At 37.9% G+C, this 27,089-nt stretch overlaps 1 protein-coding gene and 3 non-coding genes across 4 annotated transcripts; 3 read left to right on the top strand and 1 right to left on the bottom strand.

Moving 5' to 3' along the window:
• The first annotated feature begins 60 nt into the window (after window positions 1–60).
• Window positions 61–17,825, top strand: SCAND3 (SCAN domain containing 3). Its single transcript, XM_067752246.1, has 4 exons — window positions 61–1,166; window positions 9,533–9,680; window positions 11,811–13,306; window positions 15,377–17,825. Exons 1-4 carry the CDS (start codon window positions 747–749, stop codon window positions 17,291–17,293), a joined length of 3,981 nt encoding a protein of 1,326 aa, XP_067608347.1. The 5' UTR covers window positions 61–746; the 3' UTR covers window positions 17,294–17,825.
• A 1,298-nt stretch (window positions 17,826–19,123) lies between these two features.
• TRNAT-UGU (transfer RNA threonine (anticodon UGU)) lies at window positions 19,124–19,200 on the top strand. Its single transcript has one exon. It is a non-coding gene; the product is annotated as a tRNA-Thr (tRNA).
• Window positions 19,201–23,412: 4,212 nt separating this feature from the next.
• TRNAR-UCG (transfer RNA arginine (anticodon UCG)) lies at window positions 23,413–23,485 on the top strand. The gene has a single exon. It is a non-coding gene; the product is annotated as a tRNA-Arg (tRNA).
• A 2,871-nt stretch (window positions 23,486–26,356) lies between these two features.
• On the bottom strand, window positions 26,357–26,450 carry TRNAI-UAU (transfer RNA isoleucine (anticodon UAU)). Its single transcript has 2 exons — window positions 26,413–26,450; window positions 26,357–26,392 (listed from the first exon to the last, which is right to left on the bottom strand). It is a non-coding gene; the product is annotated as a tRNA-Ile (tRNA).
• Window positions 26,451–27,089: the final 639 nt, after the last annotated feature.

Raw genomic sequence — 27,089 nt, 5'->3', positions numbered from 1 at the left:
ACTGGGTAACTCGGGAGTTAAGTCTCTGTACAGTTTACAGAGCACTTGCCTCCGGGTGCTCACCAACGTTACCACGACCACCGAGATGACTGCACCACCTGGAATCCTAGAGCGGACCGGAAGTGAGCGCTGCTCCCCCGGCCTGGCGGGAACGTGGGAGCAGCTGCGTCGGCCAGGAGTGTAGCCCGCGGCCCATCTCTCTGGCGTGGCGCGAGAGGGTCCGAGCTTCTCTGAAGGGAAGTGCAGGCGGAGGGAAGGTTGTGTCTGCGCGGCGACAATCGGGCGTCCTCCGCAGACGGCTAGCCGTGTGGTAGGAGCCCTTCGCCCTCTCCACGCGGGCCTGAACCACAGGGAGCGCCGGTTTCGGAGAGACCTGTCTGGTTTCCTTGGTGGAGCTCGTATATCTAGGCTTTATTTAGGGCCAAAGTCTCCCCAGTTTTCTGTCTCGCAAGTAACCTGCCGCTCAATCTGTGGTCCTGGAGCTTTAGTGAGTGCAGTGAAGAAACTTTAGTGAGAAACTGTACTCACAGTTTCCCGTCTTGTCAGAGAATGGCTTCACTTTCAATGGAATTGCTCGAGTAACTGCCCTGTTGTCACCTAAACAAATTTTTTTTAGCTGCATCTATAATTTTTCTGGTCAACAGGGTTTTCTTATATCGAAAACCTTCCTGACCAAGAATTGACTGGGGCCTTCAAGGAAAATCTGCCTAGACCCTTGTTGGAGGGAGCCTTTCTCTAAGCTAAGGATGGCGGCAGCCCCGGGGGCGCTCCCAGCCTTGGTTGGCCAGGCTTCAGAGGAACAAGGGGAGATTATCAAAGTAAAGGTTAAAGAAGAAGACCCTATTTGGGATCAGGAATCCTGCCGACAGAAGGATTTGTCTCATACCAGGGAACTCTCTCGTCAACGCTTCCGGCAGTTCTGCTATCAGGAGACTCCCGGACCCAGGGAAGCTCTGAGCCAACTCAGGGAACTTTGCCGTCAGTGGTTGAGCCCAGAGATGCACACCAAGGAGCAGATCCTGGAGTTGTTGGTGCTGGAGCAGCTCCTGACCATCCTGCCTGAGGAGCTCCAGGCTTGGGTGCGAGAGCATCATCCTGAGAGTGGAGAGGAGGTGGTGACTGTGCTGGAAGATTTGGAGAGGGAGCTTGATGAACCTAGACAGCAGGTGAGAAATTGGAGGGGCCATCTTCTGTGAAGAATTTGAGTGCGTGGGTCCAAGGTAGAGTAAGTGGGGTTAACTTCACACTGACGGCTGCAAATTCTGGTTCTGGGCATTATTATTTGATCACTGGTGTAGACGAATAGATTCATGCTTCTGGGATAACAATTTGCATGTCAGTGATAGCTGATCCTAGTAAGGAGATGGTTTAACCAAATGGGAAACCTTGGTCTATTGCTTGCAAATGGAAAATATCTCTTATTTAGTGACTGTGAGATTAAGGTAGCTATCTCTTCTTACGATCCCCGCTACTTTTACCATATATGAAAGCAAATCAGTGCAGGAATATAAGGAATACCTTCTAGGAGAGACAAATAGAAAAGTAGTCTAATTTAATGGAAATATCAGGAAATGGTGAATCATAAGATCTGGGTTCTATGATAGGCTCTGTCACTAATTAGCTGTATAATCTTGGGCACACACACTTTCTCTGGACTTTGATGACTTCATCTATACAGTGAAGAGATTAATTGCATCATTTTCTAGATACTTTTCAGTACTTGCAGTTGTTGGTATGTGAGCCAGTATTCTGTCTTTTCCCATCACACTGGAGGTTATTTTTAAGAGAATATACTTGCTTTCTGTGACTGTAATTTTAGAACATTATGGATATTGCCAAACACTGTTACATTTCTATAATGTTACTATCTATACATTTATCTGAATTCTTTTTGAGTATGAACATTGTATGTATACAGTCTGATCTGTTAAAATATGTTTTTCTGGAATGCAGAATCTTTCATGTGAGATTGGTAAATAGGAAAATAAGTCAATATAGTGCTGAAATTGTGCCGGCTTATATATGAGTTTTCCCAGAAAGTTGATGTTTTGGGCCACCAAGTAAGAGCAGCTGAATACAAAGTATATGACTGTAGCTGAGTGCAGCAAGTTGTGAAGACATACAGTGCATAATGTCCATCCACTTCCATATCCTTCCTCTTGGCTCTCTTGGCCCCAGTCTCTGTTTTGGAAGCCCTTATGTGCATAGTTCCCTCCCATTTTGGTGCATGTTTTGCTAAACTTTTTTGTATTCCAGAAAATGAGCAAGGAAGGGGGTTTGCAAGTGCCATAGAAGCATGCTGGTGATAAAATTTATGCTAGTGAGCACAAAAGAAGAAAAGATTTAACAACTGAAGAAAAGCTCGAAATTATAAAATGTTTTGAAATAAATGAAAGAACATGTGACACTGGGTGTGCAACTGAAATAAAAGAGTCAACTTTACGAACAATTAGAGACAATGCTGGGAAAATAAAGTTATCTAGCTGGAACAGCTTCCATTGCTACAAAATTTATTGGAAGAAGGCATAAGGAAACGGTAGAAATGGAACATTTGCTTGGATTTTATACCAAAGGAAGAAGCAATCAGAGGTAACCTTTCTCAAAATTAAAGAGACGACTTTAGCAATACATGAAGACCTTAAGAAGAAAGTGGAAGATCCTGCAGAAGTGCCTTCATTTAGTGCAAATAGTGGCTGGTTTAGTGGCTTCAAGAACTGCTATGGTTTCCACATTATTAGGATCTCTGGTGAAGCTGTGAGTGCAGAGAAGCTGCAAAGACATTTCCCCGAGTGTTAAGAAATTTGATAAAGAAGGCTATAACCTGGATCAGATTTTTAATTTTGATGAAACTAGTCTCTATTGGAAGCAAATGGCCTCAAGGGCCTGTATCTTGAAGGAGAAATCATAAGATCCGGTGTTTAAGGCTACAAAAGGTCAACTGACTGTGATGCTGGGTGGGAATGCCAGTGGGAATTTAAAGCTAAAGCTTGTGTGATTTATCAGTCTGCCAACCCACAAGCTTTAAAAGGAATTGTAAAGACTAGCCTGGGTGACTGCTATAAGTCTAGCAAGAGAGGCTGGATGACAGGGCAGGTATTTACTTATCGTCAAGGTGATGTTTTGTAGATGATTTCTTAAAATATTGCAAGAAGAACAATTTGTCTTTCAAAATTCTTATAATTCTCAGTAATACACCAAGCCATCCTCCGACAGTTGCTGAACTTCCTTCAAATATTAAAGTTCTCTTTTTATCTCCTCATACAACTACTTTACTCCCTGCTCAGGGTGTGATCACAGTTTTTAAAGCTTATTTAATGATAACATTCAAGGTGTTTATTGGATCAACAGGGGGTGACAATGCACACACAGTTTTTGAATTCTGGAATTGATAGAGCATTAAACCTGCAATTGATAGTCTTGTAGAGGCCTGGAATGATGTCACCAAAGCCTGTTTGCATGGGGTGTGTTGTAAGATTCTCCCTGATTTAATTTATGATTCTAAAGGCTTTGAACCTTCAGAAGAGCTCCCTCAAATCAAAGCAAGCTGTATTGCTCTTGCAAAGGAGGTTGGATTTGAAGAAGTTGAGAGTGAAGATATTGAGGAACTGCTGCAATCTCATGCAGAGGCTCTCTCTACACAAGAGCCACAACAATTAGATGCTGAGGCTCAAATGGAAGCGTTTAAGAGGATGGTGCAGTTCAACAAGCTACCCCACAAGAGCATTTCACTTCTCAGTTATCTTCTGCTCTAAGTATGATAGAAAAGCAGTAACAGTGGGTAGAAGATAATGATGCAGAACACAGCAGGATTTTACTTTGTGGCATGAGGTCCTGTTTGGAGCCATGTTAGCAGCTTCTTTATGAAAGAAAGAAAATATTTAAGCAGCAAAAAGTACATATCTTTTTATAAGCCAATATCAAAGAAATAAAAACAAGATGTTGAGCCAGAACCGTCATTATATTTTTTGTAATATCACTACATTTCTTGGAAAGTGTGCAAATGCTTGTCCATCTGAACTTCTGATGATGATATCCTCTACCCTTGCCTCACCCTTTCCTTACACCTCTTTCTAACAAGATACCATCACCTTTCAAAGTAAAATCCTATACTTAATGTAACATTTATTTAATGTCTTTTTGACTATACTTGTACTTTTATTGGAATTTCTGTAGTTTTATTAATGCTCTCCTGACAAAGTTGTGTAGAATTTAAATAGTCTACCCTACAACTTTATTTTCTCCATAAATCCTGTTATTTTTTGTGCAGTTTTGCAGAAAGCATGTTTTTTCATGAGTTCATATGTTACCGCATAGATGCCTGTACAGGCAGTCTCTTATCTCTAGCCAGCACACCTTTTCTCTTTGTTTCAAATAAACAATATTAGTTTTTTCCCTTAGGATGTACCTGTTACTTTAAAATTTTCCTCTTCTGGCTTTGTTGAAAAATGCAACCATTGGTAGAACTTGGTGTTTTGTCAATCCTGGGTAATGTTCAGGGTTATGCTCTGCTCATACTTGATAGTTTTTCATGTGACTCAGGGTTATAGAAATCTTCTAGTCTTATTGAATGTCAAGTTTGCATAAATGTTTCTCATTTTTCTTGTTTCTGTGTGATTTCTGAAGGGAGGGGGAAATGCCATTGTTGCAGACACTTTTAGCTGCCAACCCAGTATCTATTGTACACCCCTTCTTTCTTGCTTAAAAAATGTTGATTTTGTTCATGTTGGCTATGTACCTAACTAAATAATTTTCAGCTTTCCTTGTGCTAGAGTTAGCCATGCATCATAGTCTGGCCAGAGAGAAATAAGCATATTTTTTGGGAATTTCTGTAGAAGCTTTAATTTTCCTTATAAAATGGCACAGATGTGTTTAGTTCTGCCTTTTCCCACTTCCTGTCTTGAACGTGGATGTGATATCTGGAGCTGTGGTAGCCATCTTGTGACCATGACATGATGATAAGCGTGAGGATGAATACCAATATGTTATGAATGGCAGAGCAGAAATATAAAGACAACTCAGGTCCCTTACAGAAGTGTTAGGTATGTGAATCAACGCCAGCAACTGCCCTCCTCTGGATTTCTTAGCATATGACAAAAATAAACCCCTATTTGTTTAAGCCACTATAAGTTAGGTGTTTTAATTAATTGGGAAATACATGCATTTCTAATGAATACAGTCATATTTACTCCACTATTTTATGACCAAAATTTCTTATTAGATATCTTAAAAAATCAAATCTGGGAATCATATAGTGAAAGACAAATGACTTTCATAACCAGTTTGAAGTAATTTCAGCTTTGTAATTTGTTTTTGCCATCCAGAGGCACCCTTTACACTTTTGTGGTAAAGGCAGAGTGGAATTCCTCCTATTCCTTCCAAGACCAGGCCTACCTACCTTGGACTAGTCCCTCTAATGGAAGTAAGAAGAAGTAAGCAAGCAGAACCCAGGGAAGCTGAGGAACACAGCCAACCAGCCAATGTCCATAGAAGCGAATTCTAAGGGGATTATCTTAATAGGTAATAACAATGAGATATTACTATATTATAGGTTCATCTATAGCCAGGGAGGATATCTGTGTTGCTTAGAACCCAAAACTTGAAAACAATAGAAAATGAATTTCTATCTACTGTGTTAGGAGAAAACAAAACTAATTGCTTACTTTTGAAAAGGATTAAAACACTGAACTGTATTCATATGTGTAAATAAGCGTGAGAGAATCGGTAGGAAAAACTTGAGTAAAGAAGAGAGCAATAGTCTCATTCGATACTAACATACCATAAAGCCTCTTTAGGTAAAATTGTGGTACTGACACATGAATAGCTGGATCAGTGAAACCATAGAAAGTATGAAAGTGGACTGGAGCACATATGAAAACTGAGTACACAATATATGTGCCATCTCAAATCACAGTGGGGAAAATGGTGTTTTAAGTAAATGGTGTTGGGACAAAGAAGTAGCCATTTCAAAAAGAAACACATGAAACCCATACCTCATACCATATTCCAGAACCAGAATAAACTTTAAATGTGTCAGAGATCAATATATAAAATTTTAAACATCCAGGAACTAGGAGAAAACAAGCATGACTTCTAAAATAATCTGAATGTATAGAATTACTCAAAATCTAGAAGTAATATCAAAAACTTTTTTTTCTACATGAAACATATTTTTTAAATGCAGGACAAAAAACCCCCACAAGCAAATCAATATAATAAATTAGTGAAGATATTTGCAAAATATGTCATAGGTATAAGTGAATCTCCTTAACAGAAATGCAATAAAGATAATCACGAGACATGAGCAGTTTTTTTTCTTTTTTCTTTTTACAAACAAACAAATGGCTATGAGAAGATACTCAACTTCAGTCATAAAAAGAGCAAATCAGAACTATACTGAGGTGCCATTTGTCACCTATCAGACTGGCAAAAATTCAAAAGCTTGGCAACACAATCTGTTGGCCTGACTGGGGAAACAGTTCCTCTCGAATATTGCTGGTAGAAGTGCAAAATGGTACCATCCCTATGGAGGGGATTTTGGCACCATCTAACACACATTTATGCATTTACGATTTGACCCAGCCATACTGCTTCTGGGAATTTGCTTGGAAAATACAAGTAAGAAACAACATAGACACAGTTTTTCATTGCAGCATTATTTGTAAAAGCAAAATATTGTAAACAACCTAAATGCCCATTCGTATAAGGGTGATTGAATAAACTATGGTGCATCAATATAATGGTACTATGTACACAAAAAAAAGCATAAGCAAGATATCTATGAACTGGTATGAACTGATTTCCAGATAATATTTTTATATTAAGTGAAAAAAAAGGAGGTGTAAACTACTATACAATATGAAAAAATAAGTATACACACATTTGCATTTAATTTGTATATGTATTATATACACACAAATATATACATGCAGACGTGTGTATATACGTATGTATAATGTTTTTACTTATTTTTGCAAAAAAAAAAACCAGAGGGTAAAGCATCAACAACAAAAAATGGTTTCTTATGGGAGTGGGGGAGAGTAGAATGCAGGCTATGTGAATATGAGCAAGACTTCTCTGGATACATATTTCATTTTTTTTTACATCATGTAAATGTTCTCAGTATTTAAGAAACAATACTAAATTCAAAATGATAAAAACAGAAACAAATGAACTCAACAATATATCAAATTAACATAGTAATACAGAGGAAAATAATAATTCAGGTGGCTTGACCACAGTACTCTGACCATATACTTTTAGCAGGATACTGTCTATGGGCCTGTAAAGCTGCAAAGATATATTGAACTTTACTTAGTAGGTATGTTGTTGGAAGTGTTCTACAACACAAAGCATACTGATTCTGAAACTCTTTTGTATTATTGTAGTTTAGAGCCAATGAGTAAATAATATATATACATTGTTATGAACTGCTTTTTTTTTAACTGTGGGAGAAGGAAGATATTAATATGGAAGATGGAAAGGTGAGGAAAATTCTACAGGTATTGAAGTTGAGTTGAATTCATGTTATTTTATAAAATATATTTACCAGCTTTATCCTTGAAAGGGCCTAGAGGAGATGACACCTATTAAAAATGAGCCTACTACTACTCAATCTTTGCTACTAAACATTGTTGTCCTCTAAAATGAATAAAAATTTCTTGGGAAAAAAAAAACAGTTGAACTAGATCTGGGACAGGGAGAATACAATGTGGTCCTTGTATTGTTTATTCTAGAAAGCTTGGATGTGCCAAAACCAAAACCAAAACCAAACAAAAACTAGTGGGGTCATGTCAAAAGGTTGCAGGTGCCAGATCAAGGGGGCTCCCACTGGCCAAATTTGAGACAGTTTGAGCATCAAAGTGAGTGAGGATGGAATGGATTATAAAATAAGTCTATAGTGATACTCAGAAAGAGAGACAGACACCAAAGTAGGATGAACAGAAAGCTCTTTACAGAAAATTGCTAGCTATTAAATGTGGAAGGAATTGTAAAAGTAGGAAGTCACCATTTTGCAACCCCCAGTATAACAAGCAGAAATCAATGAATATTAAAACCATTGGGGAATAAGATATTTGCATAGTTCCAAATTATTACCAATTATTATTTATTACAGTTGGAAAAAGTGTATTTTTGAATGGATAGATCTGGTAGTTACCACCTTAACTAAGTAATCAAATTTAGCATTATCTACAATAAAATAATTTGACAACTTAATGTAACCTGTGATGTGACACAGTAAGTACACATTACTTACGTAGTATTCTTCCAAAAATGTTCTTTCCCTGCTGCCAAGCAGTCGCATGGAGGCTGAGGCTCGGGTGCTTTCAAGATTCGGCTCCATCCGTAACCCACCTCCTTGGCCGAGGAAGGCATTGCTGCTGGAGGTGTAATGGACGTTAATACTGCTCTGCAAGAAAAAAAATGATCAAATTAAAAATACTGGGTTTTTGTTCCTCAAAAAACAAAGAAAAAAAAAAGTTTAACCAGAATCTACTTGTGAAGAAACAATTAGGCAAGTCCCTAATGTGCAATATTCTATAAGACAAGTAGCCCTGACTTTTCAAAATTTAATGTCATAAAAATGCCAGGAAAAAAAAGTCAGGAAATGATTTTAGATTAAAAGAAGAAAAAGAGATATAATAACCAAAAACAATGTATAAATATTGAATGGATCATGGACTTAAAAAAAGCAAACATAAAATGCAGGTGACCCTTGAACACCTATGAGGGTGAGGGGTTAGGGGCATCGACTTTCTGCACAGTTGAAAATAGTCCTCCCTATACATGGTTCTTCCATATCTGTTTCTGCATATGCGATTCAACCAACCAGGGATCGTGTAGTATTTACTGTAGTAGTTACTATTGAAAAAAATCCGCCTATAGATAGTCACCCAAGGGTTAAACCAATGTTGTTCAAGGGTTAACTGTATGTATGGGGACAATTGGGTAAATTTAATTATAAACCGAGTACTAGATCATTGGTGTAAGGAACAGATAAGTGTTTTCTTTTCACCCAACAGTTATCCACTTTGATTGGCTTTTTTTTTCTCCCATCCATAACACACTGGGCTAATGTTTTCCACATTTGGTCTAAAACAACTATCAGATTTCTTCCTGAGTTTAACAGTTCAGTTAGTTCCTATTAGATAATTTGCATACCCCCCAAATATTTACTTTTAATTGCTCACACTGAAACCCATTTACAATTTTCTTCTGGTTAGGAGGAAAATTAGGAAAGATTCCTTTAATGTGCTTCCATTGTTATTCCCCAAAACAGAAACCACAAGGATGCATATCAACTCCTGTTCAATGCAGACAGTTTCTGTTGTATGGCTCTGGCTTGATTCGTCCCAGCATTTTTTATTTCTCTCCTTATTCTATCTTGCACTCCTCTTAAGAATTCAATGAAGACTTTTTTCTCTTCTTATATCCATTCTGTTTCAGTAGAAGAATGTTTTGAAGTTTAGCTATGGTTTGTGCAGTGATGTGATTAATATTATATTAGTTTCCAAATGTACCTGTTTATCCCCAGGTCCCACAGGACACATATGGGCAGGAAGTTCCTATGGAAGAAATGACTCTTCTAGATACTGCAAAGGCGTCCTTAGGTACCCATCTCCAGACTATAGAGGACGGAATGGAATGTGAATCTCCAGAGCCACATGCACTTCAAGATAATGGTGAGGATAAGTTAGTCTTTGGAAGGAGGATGAGATTTGGGAGGAAGGAAGGGTCCATTCATAGAAATCTTATCAAATTTTATTCCATTGCAGCTTCTACTGAATATGGCTGAAGGAAGGGTCAACGAGTGTAGTGGAATGCTATTAAAGAAGTTGAATTAAGCAGTCATGCAATAATGTAAAAAATAGTTGAACACAAGATTTTTCATGGATATTTTGCAATGGAATTAAGTACCTATGGATAGATAAATCAGAGATGCCTCTGTATGTAAATGCTGATCACTTGTCAATGTAGACATGGGTCCCATTTCTGTAGCCTCTGCCCCCAATTCTTGTTACATATGACTGTTTAAGACTTGGAAATACTACTTCGATATTCTACTGAAGAAAATGGAATTTCTGAAGTCTATGTCCACTAGAGATCTAAGGACTATTAACAGTGTAATGTGTGGTGGAGGCAGCAGCACAGGCTGGCCTAGTTATGGAGTAGCTGTCTTTTCCCAAAGGCTTAAGTATAATTGATATAATTTTCTTCTTTTCTTTTCTTATAACCCTAGCAACTCCTTATTCTCTGCTTATCCTAGACCTACTAACATTGATTGTACTAATTTCTGAAGCTCATATTCTCAGATTACATATTCTGAAGCTCTGGTTCTCATTTACGTTGCCCCGTATTTCTTTCCTCCCCCCAGTTTATCCTTGTTTACCTTCTGTTATGTTCATGGCTCCATAGCATGATGCAAAATGTATCAGTGTGGAAAGAAATACTATCTATATAATGGTCTTTTCAGTCACATTTTGAAATACCACTTATCGTGAGTGTTGTCATCCTCATTATAAAGTTAACAAATTTTTATCCAACACTTTTTTTTTTTGTGGCCACACCCAAGGCTTGGCCTGCAGGATTTTAGTTCCCCGACCAGGGGTTGAACCTGGACCACACAGCAATGAAACCACCTGAGTCCTAGTCACTGGACCACCAGGGAATTCCCTATCTGACACTTTTCTATGTAGTAATGTGTTAGATAATGGAAAAGATACTGGAGGAAAAAGTGATCCCTGCTTCTTTAGAAACTTACAATCTTGTTAGTTCTATGAAACAGTTAAAGAAGAAAGTGCTACAGTGCTAGTTTGTGTTGTGAATAAATTATGTCTTCAAGAAAGGAGAACTCACTGTAAGCTTAAATTAAATGATCAAGGAAGTCTTGTTGGAACCATTGAGACTTAAGTGAGGCCAAAACACACAGTAACATATTAATTTGAAGTTTTGGAAGTTATGAACATTTGAGAATGATTTAAATTTACCAATTCAACATTTGTTATGCAAATTGGTAGTATAAACAACGTTGACTTGAGAGAAAGTATTTTTTCCAAGCAGCTGTAAGACTTTAGAGGTGATATGCTAATTCCAAATTATTCTTTTTGATTTTTTCAAAATAGTTTCCTTAAGACTAGCCAAATTTGATTTATTCTAAGTGTTTCTGTTATTATGAATATTCTAAACATTTATTTTAATATGCTATATTAAGTCAGAGCATTTTCACTACTTCAGATTCATCTGCTACTCTTTCTTTATTAAAATCAGTAATAAGATTATTGGTATTGGGTTTAGAGTTTCACAGGCACCAAAAAGGAGCTCATGCAAATATATGATGTTGAAACTTCAGCCCCAAATGTTGCTATAACAGCTAACCTGACTGAATAAAACAAAATATGGTATAGTCTGGGGCTTTAAAAATATCTATGACTGTATTTCTGAGACTTCTCTAGCCAAAAAAAATGTTCTTGTGTAATTAATAAATAAATGAAAAAATAATAACATCAGTTTGCTCCCTGTTTTACATAAAACAGTGCTTTACTTTAAGGCTAACCCTGGATACTGCTCTGGAAAGTCACATCCTGGCTTTCTACTCTTTACTATATCAGAACTCTTTGTTCCTGGGTTGAGTTCTTCATTTACCCTCTCTATTCCTCCAAAGGTAGACTCCCTAACCAAAATTGTATTCCCCCTCTTGTGTGTCCATAGCATCTACTTGTACTCCCAGCTCTCTCTAGTGGCTACTTGAGCAATATACATATTTTAAATTATATTCCCAAATAGTCTAACTGATTTTTTTCTTTATATTTTAGGGTCATTTTTGTGGCTTTCCATGATGTCTCAAACCATGGGTGATGATAACTTTAGTAGCTTAGATACTAATGAAGCAGAAATCGAACCAGAAAACATGAGAGAAAAGTTCTTCAGAAGCTTAGCAGTGTTACTGGAAAACAAGAGTAATAATACCAAGATATTTTCTAAAGCAAAGTACTGTCAATTAATAAGGGAAGTGAAAGAGGCTAAGGCCAAGGCAAAAAAAGAATCAGTTGACTACCGTCGCTTGGCTAGATTTGATGTGATCCTGGTACAGGGACATGAGAAGCTGATTGAGGCTGTAAATGGGGAAACAGATAAAGTACGGTATTATTTACACAGTGAGGATTTATTTGACATACTGCATGATACACATCTCAGCATTGGACATGGTGGACGTACCCGCATGGAAAAAGAGTTACAAGCAAAATACAAGAACATCACAAAAGAAGTTATAATGCTATACTTGACACTCTGCAAACCATGCCAACAGAAAAATTCAAAACTCAAGAAAGTTCTAGCATCGAAGCCAATTAAGGAAGTTAACTCAAGATGCCAAGTAGATCTTATAGACATGCAGTTGAATCCTGATGGGGAGTATAAATTTATCATGCATTATCAAGACCTTCGTACAAAGTTGAGTTTTTTGCGGTCATTAAAATCTAAAAGGCCTAAAGAGGTTGCACATGCTCTTTTAGATATTTTTACAATTATTGGAGCACCCAGTGTTCTACAGTCTGACAGTGGGAGGGAATTTTCAAGGCAGATTGTCAGTGAACTTAGTTATATTTGGCCAGAACTGAAAATTGTCCATGGGAAACCTCAGCCCTGCCAAAGTCTAAATTCTATAAATCAAACTAATGAGGATATCCAAAACCGGATTATCTCCTGGATGCAAACTAACAATTCATCACACTGGGCTGAATTTTTGTGGTTTATTCAGATGACCCAAAATCAACCCTATCACAGAGGCATGCAACAGACTCCATGTGAGGGTACATTTAGCTCTGAAGCTAAACTGGGCTTGTCTCATTCTCAGCTAACTGAAGAACTTATTGCCAGCCTGAACACAGAAAATGAATTGGAACAGGCCGACAAGGAATTAGAAAATACTCTAAGAGCCCAGTATGAAGAAAATATTGAGACTGGAACAGATAGTAGTGATATTGAAGAAAATCTTTCTATTTCTCCTAAGATAGCCCAAAAAACTCCTCCTGAAAGCAGACTGAATTTTTTATCTTGTGTAGTTTGTGAAAAAGAATGCACAGGTGTTAATAATTGTGTATCATGTGATAGAAACGTCCATGCAATCTGTGGAGTGCCCTCTCAACGTGAGACTGATGGTTATCACCATAGAATAACTTGTAGTCTTTGCTATGAGACCACAACAATGAAAAGGAAACATGACGAGATTCCAAGAAGTTTGACTGTTCAACCCTCCAAAATGTTAAAGCCATCGGAGACACCATTTTCATCAGACAAAGTAGGAGACTGGGTAAGAGTTTGAGTGTCTGCTGTAGATCAAAGCAGGGGAAGAGCCTCATACTTTACTGTGACCATGATGAGTGAGAAATTTTTGACATGGCATACTAAAGCACAATTATGGCCATCTTGTATATATTTTCTCCAAAGAAAGGCCAATTACATTTAATGTCCTCCCTCCACTCCTTTTTTCAAGTTGGAAGTTATAACCTTGGATGCTGCTTTGTTTATTGTTCTGGGGTGAAAAACAGTAGTATCTCTTACTTATTTCTGATGTCAGGCATTTCTTAGCGGAATGAGAAAGCTAGGGGATAAATGGTATGCATGATGGTATGTTTCTATAGAAGGATAAATTTGGGGACAGATGAATTTAATGTTACTTGGTTTTAATTATATGTGAGTTTGGATTGAGGGGTAAGCTAAGAAAGGGCATCTCAGGTCAAGTGAAGAAATATTTAGGAAGGGCAGGGGATGATAAATTTGGTTGGGAGATATGGATTTGTGTTGGGAAAGAGTTTGGTTTTCTGATTTAAATGCAGAGTGTGAAATAAGACCAATGAGGCTAATATGTGTTCAGGTAAGTGTTTTGAAATGTGAAGGTTACACATGATTTGGGCCAGTGGTACTCAGAGTTTGTTCTTCAGACTAGTGCTGGTCTGCAAACTGTTTATACTAGTCCATAATTAGGTAAGTACACAAATTTGAGAGTATTTGGAAAGTTACAACAATTTGACATTGCTGCAATGCCCAAGCACGTGATTAATGAACTCATCTTTTCAAATAGAATATTCAGTTTGGGTGTTAAACTCTCAAGGTGAGTCACATGTGGTAGCAGCTCTACATTAGTCAGCACAATAGGTTCATATTAAAATGTGTGATATAGGGGTTCCCTGGTGGCGCAGTGGTTGAGAGATCGCCTGCTGATGTGGGGGAAACGGGTTCGTGCCCTGGTCCGGGAAGATCCCACGGGCCGCGGAGCGGCTAGGCTTGTGAGCCATGGCCGCTGAGCCTGCGCGTCCGGATCCTGTGCTCCACAACGGGAGAGGCCACAACAGTGAGAGGCCCACGTACCGCAAAAAAAAAAAAAAAAAAAAAATGTGATATGCTATGATTAGCTTGTCGGCTGTAACCCAAAAGTGTATAAAACTCTGAGAAAATGTAAGTATTTATTTATCTTTATAACTTAATTTAAAAATCATTTTATATTTTTAATCAAGCCTAGTTTTGGGGTTTTTAAAATTTTTTAAAAGTATAGTTGATTTACAATATCATGTTAGTTTCAGGTATACAGAACAGTGATTCAGTTCTATATATATTTTCTTTTTTCTTCTTTTCCCTTATAAGTTATTATAAAATATTGAGTATAGTTCCCTGTGCTATACAGTAGGACCTTGTTGGTTATCTGTTTTATATATAGTAGTGTATGTATATTAATCCCAACCTCCTAATTTATCCCTCCCCTCCTCTTTCCCCTTTGATAACCATAAGTTTGTTTTCTATGTCTGTGAGTCTCTTTCTGTTTTGGATATATGTTCATTTGTATCTTTTTTTTTTTTTCAGATTCCACATATAAGTGATATCATGTATTTGTCTTTCTCTGGCTTATTTCACTTAGTATGATAATCTCTAGGTGCATCCATGTTGATATATATATATATATATATATATATATACACACACACACACATACATACATACATCACATCTTCTTTATCCTTTCATCTTTTGATGGACATTTAGGTTGCTTCTATATCTTGGCTATTGTAAATAGTGCTGCAATGAACAGTGGAGTGCATATATCTTTTTGAATTAGAGTTTTCTCTGGATATATGCCCAGAAGTGGGATTGCAGAATCATATGTTATTTTTAGTGTTTTGAGGAACCTCTATAGTGTTCTCCATAGTGGCTGTACCAATTTACATTCCTGCCAACAGTGTAGGAGAATTCCTTTTTCTCTACACCTCTCCAGTATTTATTATTTGTAGGCTTTTTGATGATGTGAGCCTAGTTTTTGATTTCTAGTTTAACATTATTAAAGACAAAAGTAAAATTTGTATTACTTATTTTTAATTCTAATTTGCAGATGGAAAAACAAGCTTCACTGGACTTTTTTGTGAAGAAAAGACATACCTTTTCTGAATATGGCAGTAGTAGTAAAAGAATTGGTAACAATGGAAGTCATCCTGAGGAAGTGAAAACCAAAAGAGTTCATACTAGCTTTACTCGGAAGTACGATCCCTCATATATTGAATTTGGTTTTGTAGCTGTAATTGATGGTGAAGTGCTGAAACCACAGTGTATTATTTGTGGAGATGTACTGGCTAATGAAGCAATGAAACCATCGAAACTTAAGCGGCATCTATATTCAAAACATAAAGAAATAAGTTCACAGCCAAAAGAATTCTTTGAAAGAAAGAGTACTGAATTGAAAAGCCAACCAAAGCAGGTGTTCAATGTTTCTCACATAAACATTAGTGCTTTGCGGGCTTCTTATAAAGTAGCACTTCCGGTTGCTAAGTCTAAAACACCATACACAATTGCCGAGACACTAGTGAAGGACTGCATCAAAGAAGTTTGCTTAGAAATGTTGGGTGAATCTGCAGCAAAGAAGGTAGCTCAAGTGCCACTTTCCAATGACACCATAGCACGACGTATTCAGGAACTGGCAAATGATATGGAAGACCAACTCATAGAACAAATAAAACTAGCCAAGTATTTTTCACTGCAACTTGATGAATGCAGAGATATTGCTAACATGATAATTCTTTTAGTATATGTGAGGTTTGAACATGATGATGATATAAAGGAAGAATTCTTTTTTTCAGCCTCTTTACCAACAAACACAACTAGCTCAGAACTGTATGAAGCTGTGAAGAATTATGTTATCAATAAATGTGGTTTGGAATTTAAGTTTTGTGTAGGAGTGTGTTCTGATGGTGCAGCTTCAATGACAGGAAAACATTCTGAAGTGGTTACCCAGATTAAAGAACTTGCACCAGAATGTAAAATAACACATTGCTTCATTCATCGAGAAAGTCTTGCTATGAAAAAAATATCACCTGAACTAAATAGTGTGCTTACTGACATAGTAAAAATTGTGAATTATGTAAAATCTAATACGTTAAATTCAAGATTATTCTCTTTATTATGTGATAATATGGAAGCTGATCATAAGCAACTGTTATTGCATGCTGAGATACGGTGGTTATCACGGGGAAAAGTTCTATCAAGAATGTTTGAAATACGAAATGAACTCTTAGTATTTCTGCAAAGCAAGAAACCAGTTTGGTCCCAACTTTTCAAAGATGTGAATTGGACAGCCAAACTTGCTTATTTATCTGATATCTTCAGTATTTTTAATGATCTTAATGTTTGCATGCAAGGAAAGAATGCAACATGTTTTTCAATGGCAGATAAGATTGAAGGACAAAAACAAAAGTTAGAAGCTTGGAAAAAAAGAGTTTCTACAGATTGTTATGACATGTTCCATAACTTAACAACAGTTATCAGTGAAGTAGGTAATGATCTTGATATTGCATATCTGCGAAAAGTTGTCAATGAACATCTTACAAATTTGTTAGATTGTTTTGAATTGTATTTTCCATCAAAAGAAGATCCACGCATAGGAAATTCATGGATACAAAATCCATTTCTTTCATCAAAAGATAATTTAAATTTAACTATAACCCTACAGGATAAGTTGTTGAAACTGGCTACTGATGAAGGATTGAAAATGAATTTTGAAAATACAGCATCACTTGCTTCATTTTGGATAAAAGTTAAAAATGAATATCCTGAGCTTGCTGAGATTGCTTTAAAATCTCTTCTTCTGTTCCCCTCAACATACCTCTGTGAGACTGGCTTCTCTACATTAAGTGTTATTAAAACAAAACATAGAAACAGTTTAAATATACATTATCCCCTGAGAGTAGCATTGTCATCAATCCAACCTAGATTAGACAAATTAACAAGCAAGAAGCAAGCTCACTTATCACATTAAATTTTTAAAATACTGATTTATAAGGTTTTAATTCAAAGTATACATATAGGCATTATGGAAGTGTGAAAAGTTATGATTAAATTGACAATTCTCTATATAAATTGCCTATATGTAAACAAAAGCGTACAGTTTTTATAATTCTCTTATTTTTCCCCGTTATATTTGTTATATTTATTAAGATGTAATTTTAAATCTGTTCATTCTAATATTAAAAAATTTGTCTTGTATTTTGTATGTCTTTTCATTATTGCATTTTATTAGGATATTAAGATGGTAGGATGACTTCAGGAGGGGAATAATTTCTTTAAAATGACAGACTTCATCAGTGAAGGGAAGTGAATTCAAGGGGTGGAATTAGAATTTGAATGCAAGGGAGGGGGTCAGTAAGATGTTAGGTTTGTTAAACTGATCCTGGGTGGTTTGGTTGGAAGTTGATAAGTTTGTTTTGTTGGTGCATGTTCAGATGCAGTGTTTAAGTGGGTAAGGTGGGGGAAAGCCATCAATGCTTATAAAAGCTCAAATGGGAAACAACCCAAATGTCTGTTCACAGAATAAAATGTACTGTGTTTATTCAACAGCTAGAATACAGTAGTAAAAATGAGTTATTGTGGAGGGAATTCTGGGGTGTGATGAAATGTTCCATCTTGATTGTGGTGGTGTTTACTATTAGCCCTATGCAAAGTTGTCAATCAGGGTCCCAGATGAGTGTTATCTGGGTATACAGGAGACTGCTGTCAAGAACTACCTTGTTCTTACTCCTCTTAATTGATTGCAATTTCATCTTTCATCCTTTCTCCTACTTCTCATCCCAAATACATAGCAACAATAGATTATATTGACTGAATTTCCACAGCGCCCACACTAGCCCAGCTTATCTTTACCAAAATTGATACTCATGTTTCCCAAACTATGAGCTTAAAAGCCACAAAATTGAATATTTTCAACACAGACAAGGAGGAGATCAACAAAGAAAATTTTTTAAAAGAAAAATCCCGAGTTTGGCAAATGAGAAACAATATTGGATGGTAGTTGTGATAAATTATTATTATTCAAAAGTATTTACTGCCTCTTCCTGGGGTAAGATTATACTGCCCCACTCCACAGATAACAGATTTGACTCATTTGCTTCACTCTGGATAATGAAATGTGAGCAGACCTGACATGTTACTTTTGGGCACAAAACAAGAAACAGTCCTTGATTTGCCGTATCTTTTTTCTTCCTCTGTCAAGACGCCATCAGTGTTTCAAGTTGAGGTGGCTCCATTATCCTGGGCGGAGTCATGATGGACAAATAGCAGGAACAGGGTATCTGTTATGGTAAGCCACTTTTATTCTTGGGGTTGTTTGTTTCTGCAGCACTGCGAAAATGCTGTACTGACAATGTGATTGAATCAGCACCGGAAAATGACTTCGTCTTAACTCCAGTGGTTCTTTGTCTGAACAAACTTGAACAAGTCCTTAAACATTTTTGGAGTTGAATATAAAATAAAGATGGTAATATGCTCAGCATTTGGGGTTGTCACCGATGTTCAAAGAAGAAATAAATTCAGAAGCTTTTGGCAAATTCTAAAGTACTAGAGAAATGTAAGGTATTACAATATTTTCACTCAAAGTCTGGACTCAGACGTGGTGTCTATGGCATCATTTTAGCTTCTGTGTTGCTGTGAGGCATAGTAATCATCACATTGTCAGGCCCTTTGTTCAGTCACTGAAATGTGCACAAACTGCATATGAATAAGACAGAAAAAGAAGATATGAGGATATTTCTCAAAAGAACAAAGAAAAATGATGAATTCAATAAAAGTTACTTTTGAAACCCACTCATTGCTAGGTTCTGTGGCTTAGTTGGTTAAAGTGCCTGTCTTGTAAACAGTGATAGATCCTGGGTTCGAATCCCAGTAGGGCCTCCTTTGCACATTTCTTTAGCCCTGAGAAGGGATGAGGAAATTGTCCGTATAAAAGTACTACAGTACCTCCTGCCTCCTCCTGACTCCGGAAAAAGTCAGAACCTTAAAAGTTAGTTTAAACTTCTGCAACTCTCTTCTTCCCATCACAAAAAGGCAAGTGAACTTGTGAGGGCCATTTTCTAGGGAAATACGGATAGTTGTCCCGGGAGGGGTTCAGAGAGGTGTCGAATATGCACATTCTTGCCATTTGCGACAACATGGATTGACCATGGCTATCAGAGGGGAGGGTAGTGGAAGGATGAGTGAAATAGGGAGATTAAGAGGTACAAAATTCCAGTTACAAAATGAATGAGTCATGGAGGTGAGATGTACAGCATGGGGAATATAGTCAAAAATATTGCAATATCTTTGTATGGTGACAGATGGTAACTCGAGTTATCATGGTAATCATTTCGTAATGAAAATATCAAATCACTACATTGTGCAACTGAAACTAATATAGTGTTGTAGGTCAAATATACTTCAATTAAAAAAAAACTTTCCATAAATAAAAGAAAACCTGAATCAACATAAAAAATATTTCATTAGCCCTACTGGCACTAGCATTTCTACAGTGTTGAAATAGAGTCTTGCATTTTACAAGTTAAATGAGTTTGTTGGATTATAGATAATGGTTTTTCATCTATCTTTTTATCTAGTTTGTTATATTTTTTTCCCATTTTCAGTTTGTCCATTTATTTTACATGTAATTCCAGATATGTGGAAATCACATATGCTGCTTGCAAAAGTGTTTGTAGTAAAGTCACTTGCTGTGACTCAGTTAAGTCCACTCCTAAGTACACATCTGTCTTGCAGTCATTCAGCTGAAATGAAATGGTCACTGTACCCAAATGATTCAAATGGCAAGACTGATAATGCTGCACATGCACCAAGAGGATATGAAAATGTTTATCACTCACATAATGGCGCTTACTTGGAGAGCAGGGGAGGCTCACAGGTAAGTCCAAAAACAGCTTGGAAGAGCAAGGAAGGGTGATGGGCTTTGACTTTTATTGGGTTAGAGGGTGGGCTGGCGGGTGAAGATTCCTGAGAACCAGGACTAGTGTGATTTGATCTTTCCTCTGAGAGAGTTTAAGCACTTTCTTATGGGCTGGCTTAGATGTGAGTGAGAGTGATGGGTCTTGAAAGCTGTCAGTAAATATCAAAAATGGAGTCAACCTCTTAATTACAATACTCAATAGGAATTTGTGCACAGGTCCACAAAAAAGCATATACAACAGTGTTCCTAACAGCCCTATTCATGATATGCCCAAACTGGAAACAACCCATACATCCACCACTAGAATGGATAAATTGTGGCATATTCATACAATTTGACTATATATATGGCAACAAAAAATATTGTTAAATGCAAAAACATGGATGAATCTCATAGTGCTGCACAAAAGTAGCCAGGCATAAAAGAGTACTTATTATATAATTCTACTTATATGTTATTAAAATGTGCAAACCTAACAGATGATATCAGAGTCAAAAGACTGGTTACCTTTATGAGGAAAGTCATTAGGAGGCACGTGAGAGGGGCTTCTGGTGTGCTGGTAATGTTCTATTTCTTGACACAGACAGCCTAAGTGACAAAACTTAATTCTGGATCCCATTTGATGGAAATAGTGGCAATAAGTTGGAACAAAAGATCTGAGTGAGAGTTCATAGATATATTCTCTTTGTAAATATTCAGTGATACATTAATACATATATATTCAGATACATACCTACATAAATATAAGTATTCTATATATGCTCATGTTTGGGCACTTTCCTGAATGTTTGTTACACTTCAATTAAAAAAAGTAGTTTGCTTTAAAAAGAAAAAGTCACCAATTAGGAAAGAGAACATTGCCATTATTTTAGAAGTTCCATTTGCCCCACTCCACTTTACACCTCTCTCTCATCTAAGATAACCACAGTATTAATGCTTGTGATAATCACTCCCTTGATTTTACTTAATAGCTTTACTACTTATATATGTATCCATAAAACAATAGATTATTTAGTATGCTTAGTTTGTGATTTCTATAGATGATACCATGTATTTGTTTTGGAATTTTTTTTGTTATTGAAATATTATGTTAACATCTCATTCTGTGTGATTTCTAGATTTTTCTTTATTGCATATAATTGTTTTTGTAAATTTTTATAGCTGTCATGAAAATGTGTTAAAACTGACACTATAATAAGCATACGATCTGTTTAAAAAAAAAAGACATTTTTGTTTCTTCCTTTCTTTCTTCCTTACACCTTTTTTTACTCTCCTTTTGTCTAGTAGGGAATAGAAGTGGCAGTTCCTGGTTTACTCCATGTGTTCCCAATTTCAAACAGAATGTTTTGAATTTTTTGCCCTTAAGTATTGTTTTCTGCAGACTATTTTTGTATTTTAAAAATCAGGTTAAAGAACTTTCCTTCTATTTCCAAATTGCTGTACCATTAGTGGACACTGAAATTTATTAAATGCTTTTTTCTGTCTGTACGGAGGTGAACAAAACTTTTTCCCTTTAATTTCTTGATATGCTGGTTTTGATATTAGGATGAAAGTAGGCTTATAAAATGAGACGGAGAGGCTTCCCTCTGTTACTATATTTGGAAGTATTTGTGTCCAGTTGAAATTATTGTCTCAGGAATGTTTTATAGAACTTCCAGATTAAAATATCTGGGTTTGGAGTTTTCTCTGTGGAAAAAATTTTGACTATTTATTCAATACATTTAATGGTTTAGGACTATTCATATTTGCTATTTCTTCTTTAGCGAAATTTTTTATTTGTTTTTTGCAGAATTGCTGTTTCATTTAAAATTTCAAATTAATTGGGCAAAATTCTTTACACCATTGCACATTCTGATCCACCTTCTGGAATACTCTTCTAATGCGTTTTTTTTTTTGGTTAACCTTTCGCATCTTGTAGATTTCAGTTCCTGGAAGGCTTACTGAAGGCTGGGTTAAGGATAGACCCCAGACAGTCTGTCACTTTGGCCTGATGTGGCCCAGAGAACCGGGGTGGTGCTTTCCTGGAAAGCAAGAGAAAGAGCGCAGCCTCCTCAGGGTGCAGTCGCTGCTCAGAAGCGCTTTTGAGAAAACACTGTTTCTCCAGCACCTCTAAATTGTGCAAAACCTATGTAACCGACTTTGGGGGGCTGGGAGCCAGAATGTGCTGAGAAGGCAGGTTGGATAAAGACCAAAATCCGACCCTCCCAGTTCCTAATAATGGGGGATGAAGTCCCCCAGATGCCTCGGATTGCAACCGGGTTGCTTTCACCACGCCCACAGCACCCCCAGGAAGAGGGTCCAAAGCAGGCGGTGTTGAGTAACCCGGCCAGCCTCGAGCGCGCCTTCCCACCACCCGTGTGCTCTCCTCGCCCGCGCCATCACTAGTGGGGGATCGAGATCCACTGAGATGAGGGCGGCTGGGGAAAATGAGGTGCCGGAAAGAAAATATACGAGCACAAATTGACTCAAAACCACTCTTTTCTAACCTGAAGTCTGTCTCCTTACCTCTGAGCTACACAACACCGCAACCCAGTGGCTGCACAAGAGGAGGGCCATTTTCTAATTGCTCGCTAAGTGCAACTGTTGGGCTTTTTAACATAGGTCTCCCTGGAGGGTATTCAGCGGGTCTATTCATCGTGGTTTCCAAAAGGGGCCAGGCCTAGGAAGACGCTTCTCGATTCAATCCTAATTGAAGCAGTCTTGGCAGGATTGGGCGCCCAGCTGAGAGGGTGGCAGGAGGGGTCTTTCTTGTGATTTTCATTTATTCCCGGAGGGTCTTAATTCTGACTCTGTATTCATTCTGAAGGTAAACCGAGCGTTTGTAGCCGTGATTACAGAGGGACATTCAGTCCTTTTCTCCTTCTATTTCTTTACAGGTTAATGCAACCGGCTGAGAGAGGCATCACAATGCAAGTGTAAAATTTTGTTCAGAGAAGAAATTTGGTGTCAAACTAAGGGCAGGAGTTTGGAGAAAAGCGAAATTTCCATTTTGTCTTAGCCTCTTACCATAATTGCTTGGAGAAGTTACTTGGCTTTTGTATCAATGACACCATCTTTTAAATAAGATTAATAAGGAAGGCCTCTCTTCGTAAGAATTATATGAATACTAAATAATACAGAAATAGTCCAGAGTCTCAACACTTGTAATATTTTTCACAGCTGGAACGTTGTAGGACCACGTGGCCTAATGGATAAGGCGTCTGACTTCGGATCAGAAGATTGAGGGTTCGAATCCCTTCGTGGTTGTAAGTCCCTTTTTCACGCTCCGGTTCGCTTTTCCCAGGCATCACTATCCCAGCTCTCAGATTCCAAATTATAACATCCGAGCACTCCAGAGATCTCCCCTCTGGTATGATTGATTCAGTAAGTGGGGTCGGCGCCAGCCCCCTGCACCCAGCCGCTCGTACTTTAGAAGTCCTTGGCCAGACAGGCACACAGGTGTGGGAATAGGGAAAAGCGCCAGCCCTGGTCTTCCTGACCCTCTTCTAGTGGGTTGGGTGAGCACAGTGAGCGAGGTGGGTACGACAGGGCACAAATGTCAAGGAATTTTGCTCGCTGGTCAGGCAGTGCCGGGACATCTCTGTTATTTTAGCGTGAGACGACCCTCACTCTTTCATTGGTTTTCAGTTGGTTCTCGGCAATTTGACGCTGAAAACGCGTCTTTATGTTGAGAGATTTGTTTTTTTGAAGTCAGTTTAAATGTCGCCCCCTTGCGAAAGGAAAACTTGCCACATTTTAGAGGCGCTAGAGAAACGATGTTCTAAAACCCGCCCCTGTTTCAGGTGGCTGCCTCCCGAGAGGCGCGCGGTCCTTCTCTGGCCTCTGCAGAGACCTCGTGTGGGTTCTCCCGCACGGTGCGGGATGAATTAGTTGGACTTTCAGCAACATCTGAGGAACCAGGGTTAAAACAGAGACCTGAAACTATGAGAAGAGGCCAGTCACGCAAATTAGGATGAAGAGGGAGCAGCCTCTACACAAGTGGAAAGAATGTGGCCAAATACATTTAAATATTTAGATGTAATGGACAAATTAATAGAACAATATGATGTATCAAAGTAGATTCAAGAAGGAATCGCAATTTTAAATAGTCTTAAACTATGAAATATTTTGAATTAGTTGTCAACTCTTCCTTCTGAGAAAATTCCACATCCTTTCGTTTACCAGGGGCTTCTTTAAAATATTCAAAGAAGAAATAAATCTAATTAGACACAACTCTTCCACAGTATAGGACAAGAAAAGAGAGAAAGAAAAAAAAAATCCACAACTACTCTTGCCGAATGCCGTAATGAGCTTTTTCCCATGAATGTACCTCTTAAACAGCTTTATTGAGGCATTGTTTTCTTAAAATAAACTGCATATATTTAAACTTATAGTTTGACATATTTATAACTCATGAAACCATCACTACAATAAAGATAATGAACATAGACATCACCCCCAAACGTTTCCTCGTGCCCTTTTGTAATCCCTGTTTATATGTTGCTGGACTTTGTTTGCTAATATTTTGTTGAGTACTTTTGTGTCCATGTTTATAAGAGATATTGATCTATAGTTTTCTTATCTCATTATATCTTTGTCTGGTTTTAGCATCAGGGTAATTTGACCTTCTTTTCCAAATTTTAAAGAGTTTGTGAAGAATTAATATCAATTAAAAAATGTTTGGGAGAATTCAGCAGTGAAGATGTCTGGGCTTTTCTTTGTGGGTAATTTTTACTTAATCAATCTGTTTGCTTGTTATAGACTCTTATTCCACGCTAAATGCCTTTATCAGTCATCTACATCTTTGTAACAAACCTAACCTAAATTTAGTGGCTTAAAACAATAATTATTTATTTTGTTTGCAATTTTGAAGTTCAACCACTTGGGCTGTGCTTAACCAGGCAATTCTTTTGCTGGTTTTGCTTGTGGTCACTCATTGATTGCAGTCATCTGGCAGCTTGACTGGGACCAGATGGTCCAAAATGTTCCCACTCACAGTCTGGGGAGTGTGGCTGGGATGGCTGGGATGGCAGGGACTCACTCTCCACATGATTTTCCATCCTCTAGGAAGTTAGGTGGGATTTCTTCACATGGTGTCTCAGGGTCCCAAGACAACAAGAGGAGAAGTTGTAAGACTCTTGAGGCCATCTTGGAACTCTCACAACCTCACTTCCACAACACCATTACCACAGCATTCTATTGGCCAAAGCACAAGTTCAGCTGACATACAAGAGGGAGGGAAATAGACTCCGCCTCTTAATGGTAGCTGCTGCACAACCACATTGCAAAGGGACATGTATAATGGGAGGAATTTGTGGCCATTAATCAATCAATAATTTATTATCTCATTTAACACTAAAAACAACACTCTGAATAGCCCCTATAGATATGTCTATTGTATATCTTGGTAAGTAAGTTATCCACGATCACTTCTTTACCAGCGTTAATCTAAATTGGTCTGTGAGTCTTATTTCGAACCCACATGTACCTGGTGGGCAGCTCAGGGTAGGGCCGGGGAGAACATAAGCACTCCAAAACGTAGCAGCAGATGAAAAAGAACTGATAGTGCTGAGCACTTGCGCACGGGCAATTATAAATCTTTTGTAAAGCCGGAGAGCGCCATGTCTGTGTCTCAGGATGACTCTGATAATGTTTAAGATCCAGGTGAGATTAAGTGACCCACACATAGGCTCCTGACTCAACTCATTTTCTGAGACTGAATACCTGTGTCTGCGATATATCTACAGGCAGCATGGACTTATAAAGAGTAATAAGCATCCTAGAGGAAGCCAGAGGAGTGGAGAAACGGAGGAAAGCAGGTTCAAGGACAGGACATTTTCCGCTGAAAGACTTGTAAGAAAAACCAAGATCGTCCGCATTTCGCATAATTGACAAATCAGACGTAGTTGAATACTGTGAACAGTCGTCTTGGCAAGTGTCAAATGATAAATTGCCAAAGTGTTGGAAGAAGGCAGGCACCACACTCAGCCGGATGGTACTTGTTATGCATGACTTTAAGAGAGAATTTTAAGACAAATCACAAGCAAGATGTAGGACAGAAATCACAACAGTTGATCTCTTCGGGGGTGGCCTCATATTTGGCCTGTCTCGTTGTATGGGCTGGAGAGTAGTAAAAGTTGCTCCAGGTGAGGCTCGAACTCACAACCTCGGCATCGCTCACAAGTGTACTGTCTTATAAGTACCGCGCGCTAACCGATTGCGCCACTGGAGCTACGTTAGGGAGATATAAGTGAATATACTTTCACAGATGAAGACGGTATTTTTGTTAAAGATATTAAATGTTATGAACAAAATGGCACCTTCTGATATGGGGCTTCCACAAATGGGATTAAAAGCAGCAAAGGCATCCCTGGTATTTGCCAATCTGCAGCCGTTTCCTCCCCTGTACAGAGATGCTGCCGGGGCTGAGCGTCGCAGTTATCTCTATCTTGATTTTCCGCTCAGATTCCCACGGCTTCTCTAAATTCAGACTGTTATTTGAAAGCATTTGAATGAAAAAAAAAATTACATTGATTCCACAAAGGCAGGAAGCTTTCCACTTAGGAGTGTGTATTTCATCTGTAAGAAACCAGTGCATTTTCATTGCTTCCGGATTCCCGCGGACTTTCCATCTCAGCGGTTCTACTTTCTTGAGTTTCCCGTCTCCACTCTGAGCTCCGCTCGACTGACCTTTCATCTGCTTCAGATGCCACCTATCCCACCCCGACCCGATCACTCGCTGTTTTTTAACCTAAGAATGTTAAAATACGTTGTTATCCTGAAACATTCAGAGCTAATATTTCCTTTCGAAAAACCACTGTTATAAATGTGCAGATGCAATACGTACAAAGGGAATGCAGAAAAACAAAAA

This window comes from Pseudorca crassidens, chromosome 10 (assembly GCF_039906515.1).
Source record: "Pseudorca crassidens isolate mPseCra1 chromosome 10, mPseCra1.hap1, whole genome shotgun sequence".
Taxonomy (NCBI): domain Eukaryota; kingdom Metazoa; phylum Chordata; class Mammalia; order Artiodactyla; family Delphinidae; genus Pseudorca; species Pseudorca crassidens.
Note: the sequence above shows the minus strand (reverse complement) of the source record. Positions and strands in the feature narration are given on the sequence as shown.

Bases quoted from the DNA above. Each gene is read 5' to 3' on its own strand.
- SCAND3 (XM_067752246.1), top strand. From the start codon at position 747: ATGGCGGCAGCCCCGGGGGCGCTCCCAGCCTTGGTTGGCCAGGCTTCA. The intron at 1,167-9,532 runs GTGAGAAATTGG...GTTTATCCCCAG, and splicing joins TTGATGAACCTAGACAGCAG to GTCCCACAGGACACATATGG. The intron at 9,681-11,810 runs GTGAGGATAAGT...TTTATATTTTAG, and splicing joins ACATGCACTTCAAGATAATG to GGTCATTTTTGTGGCTTTCC.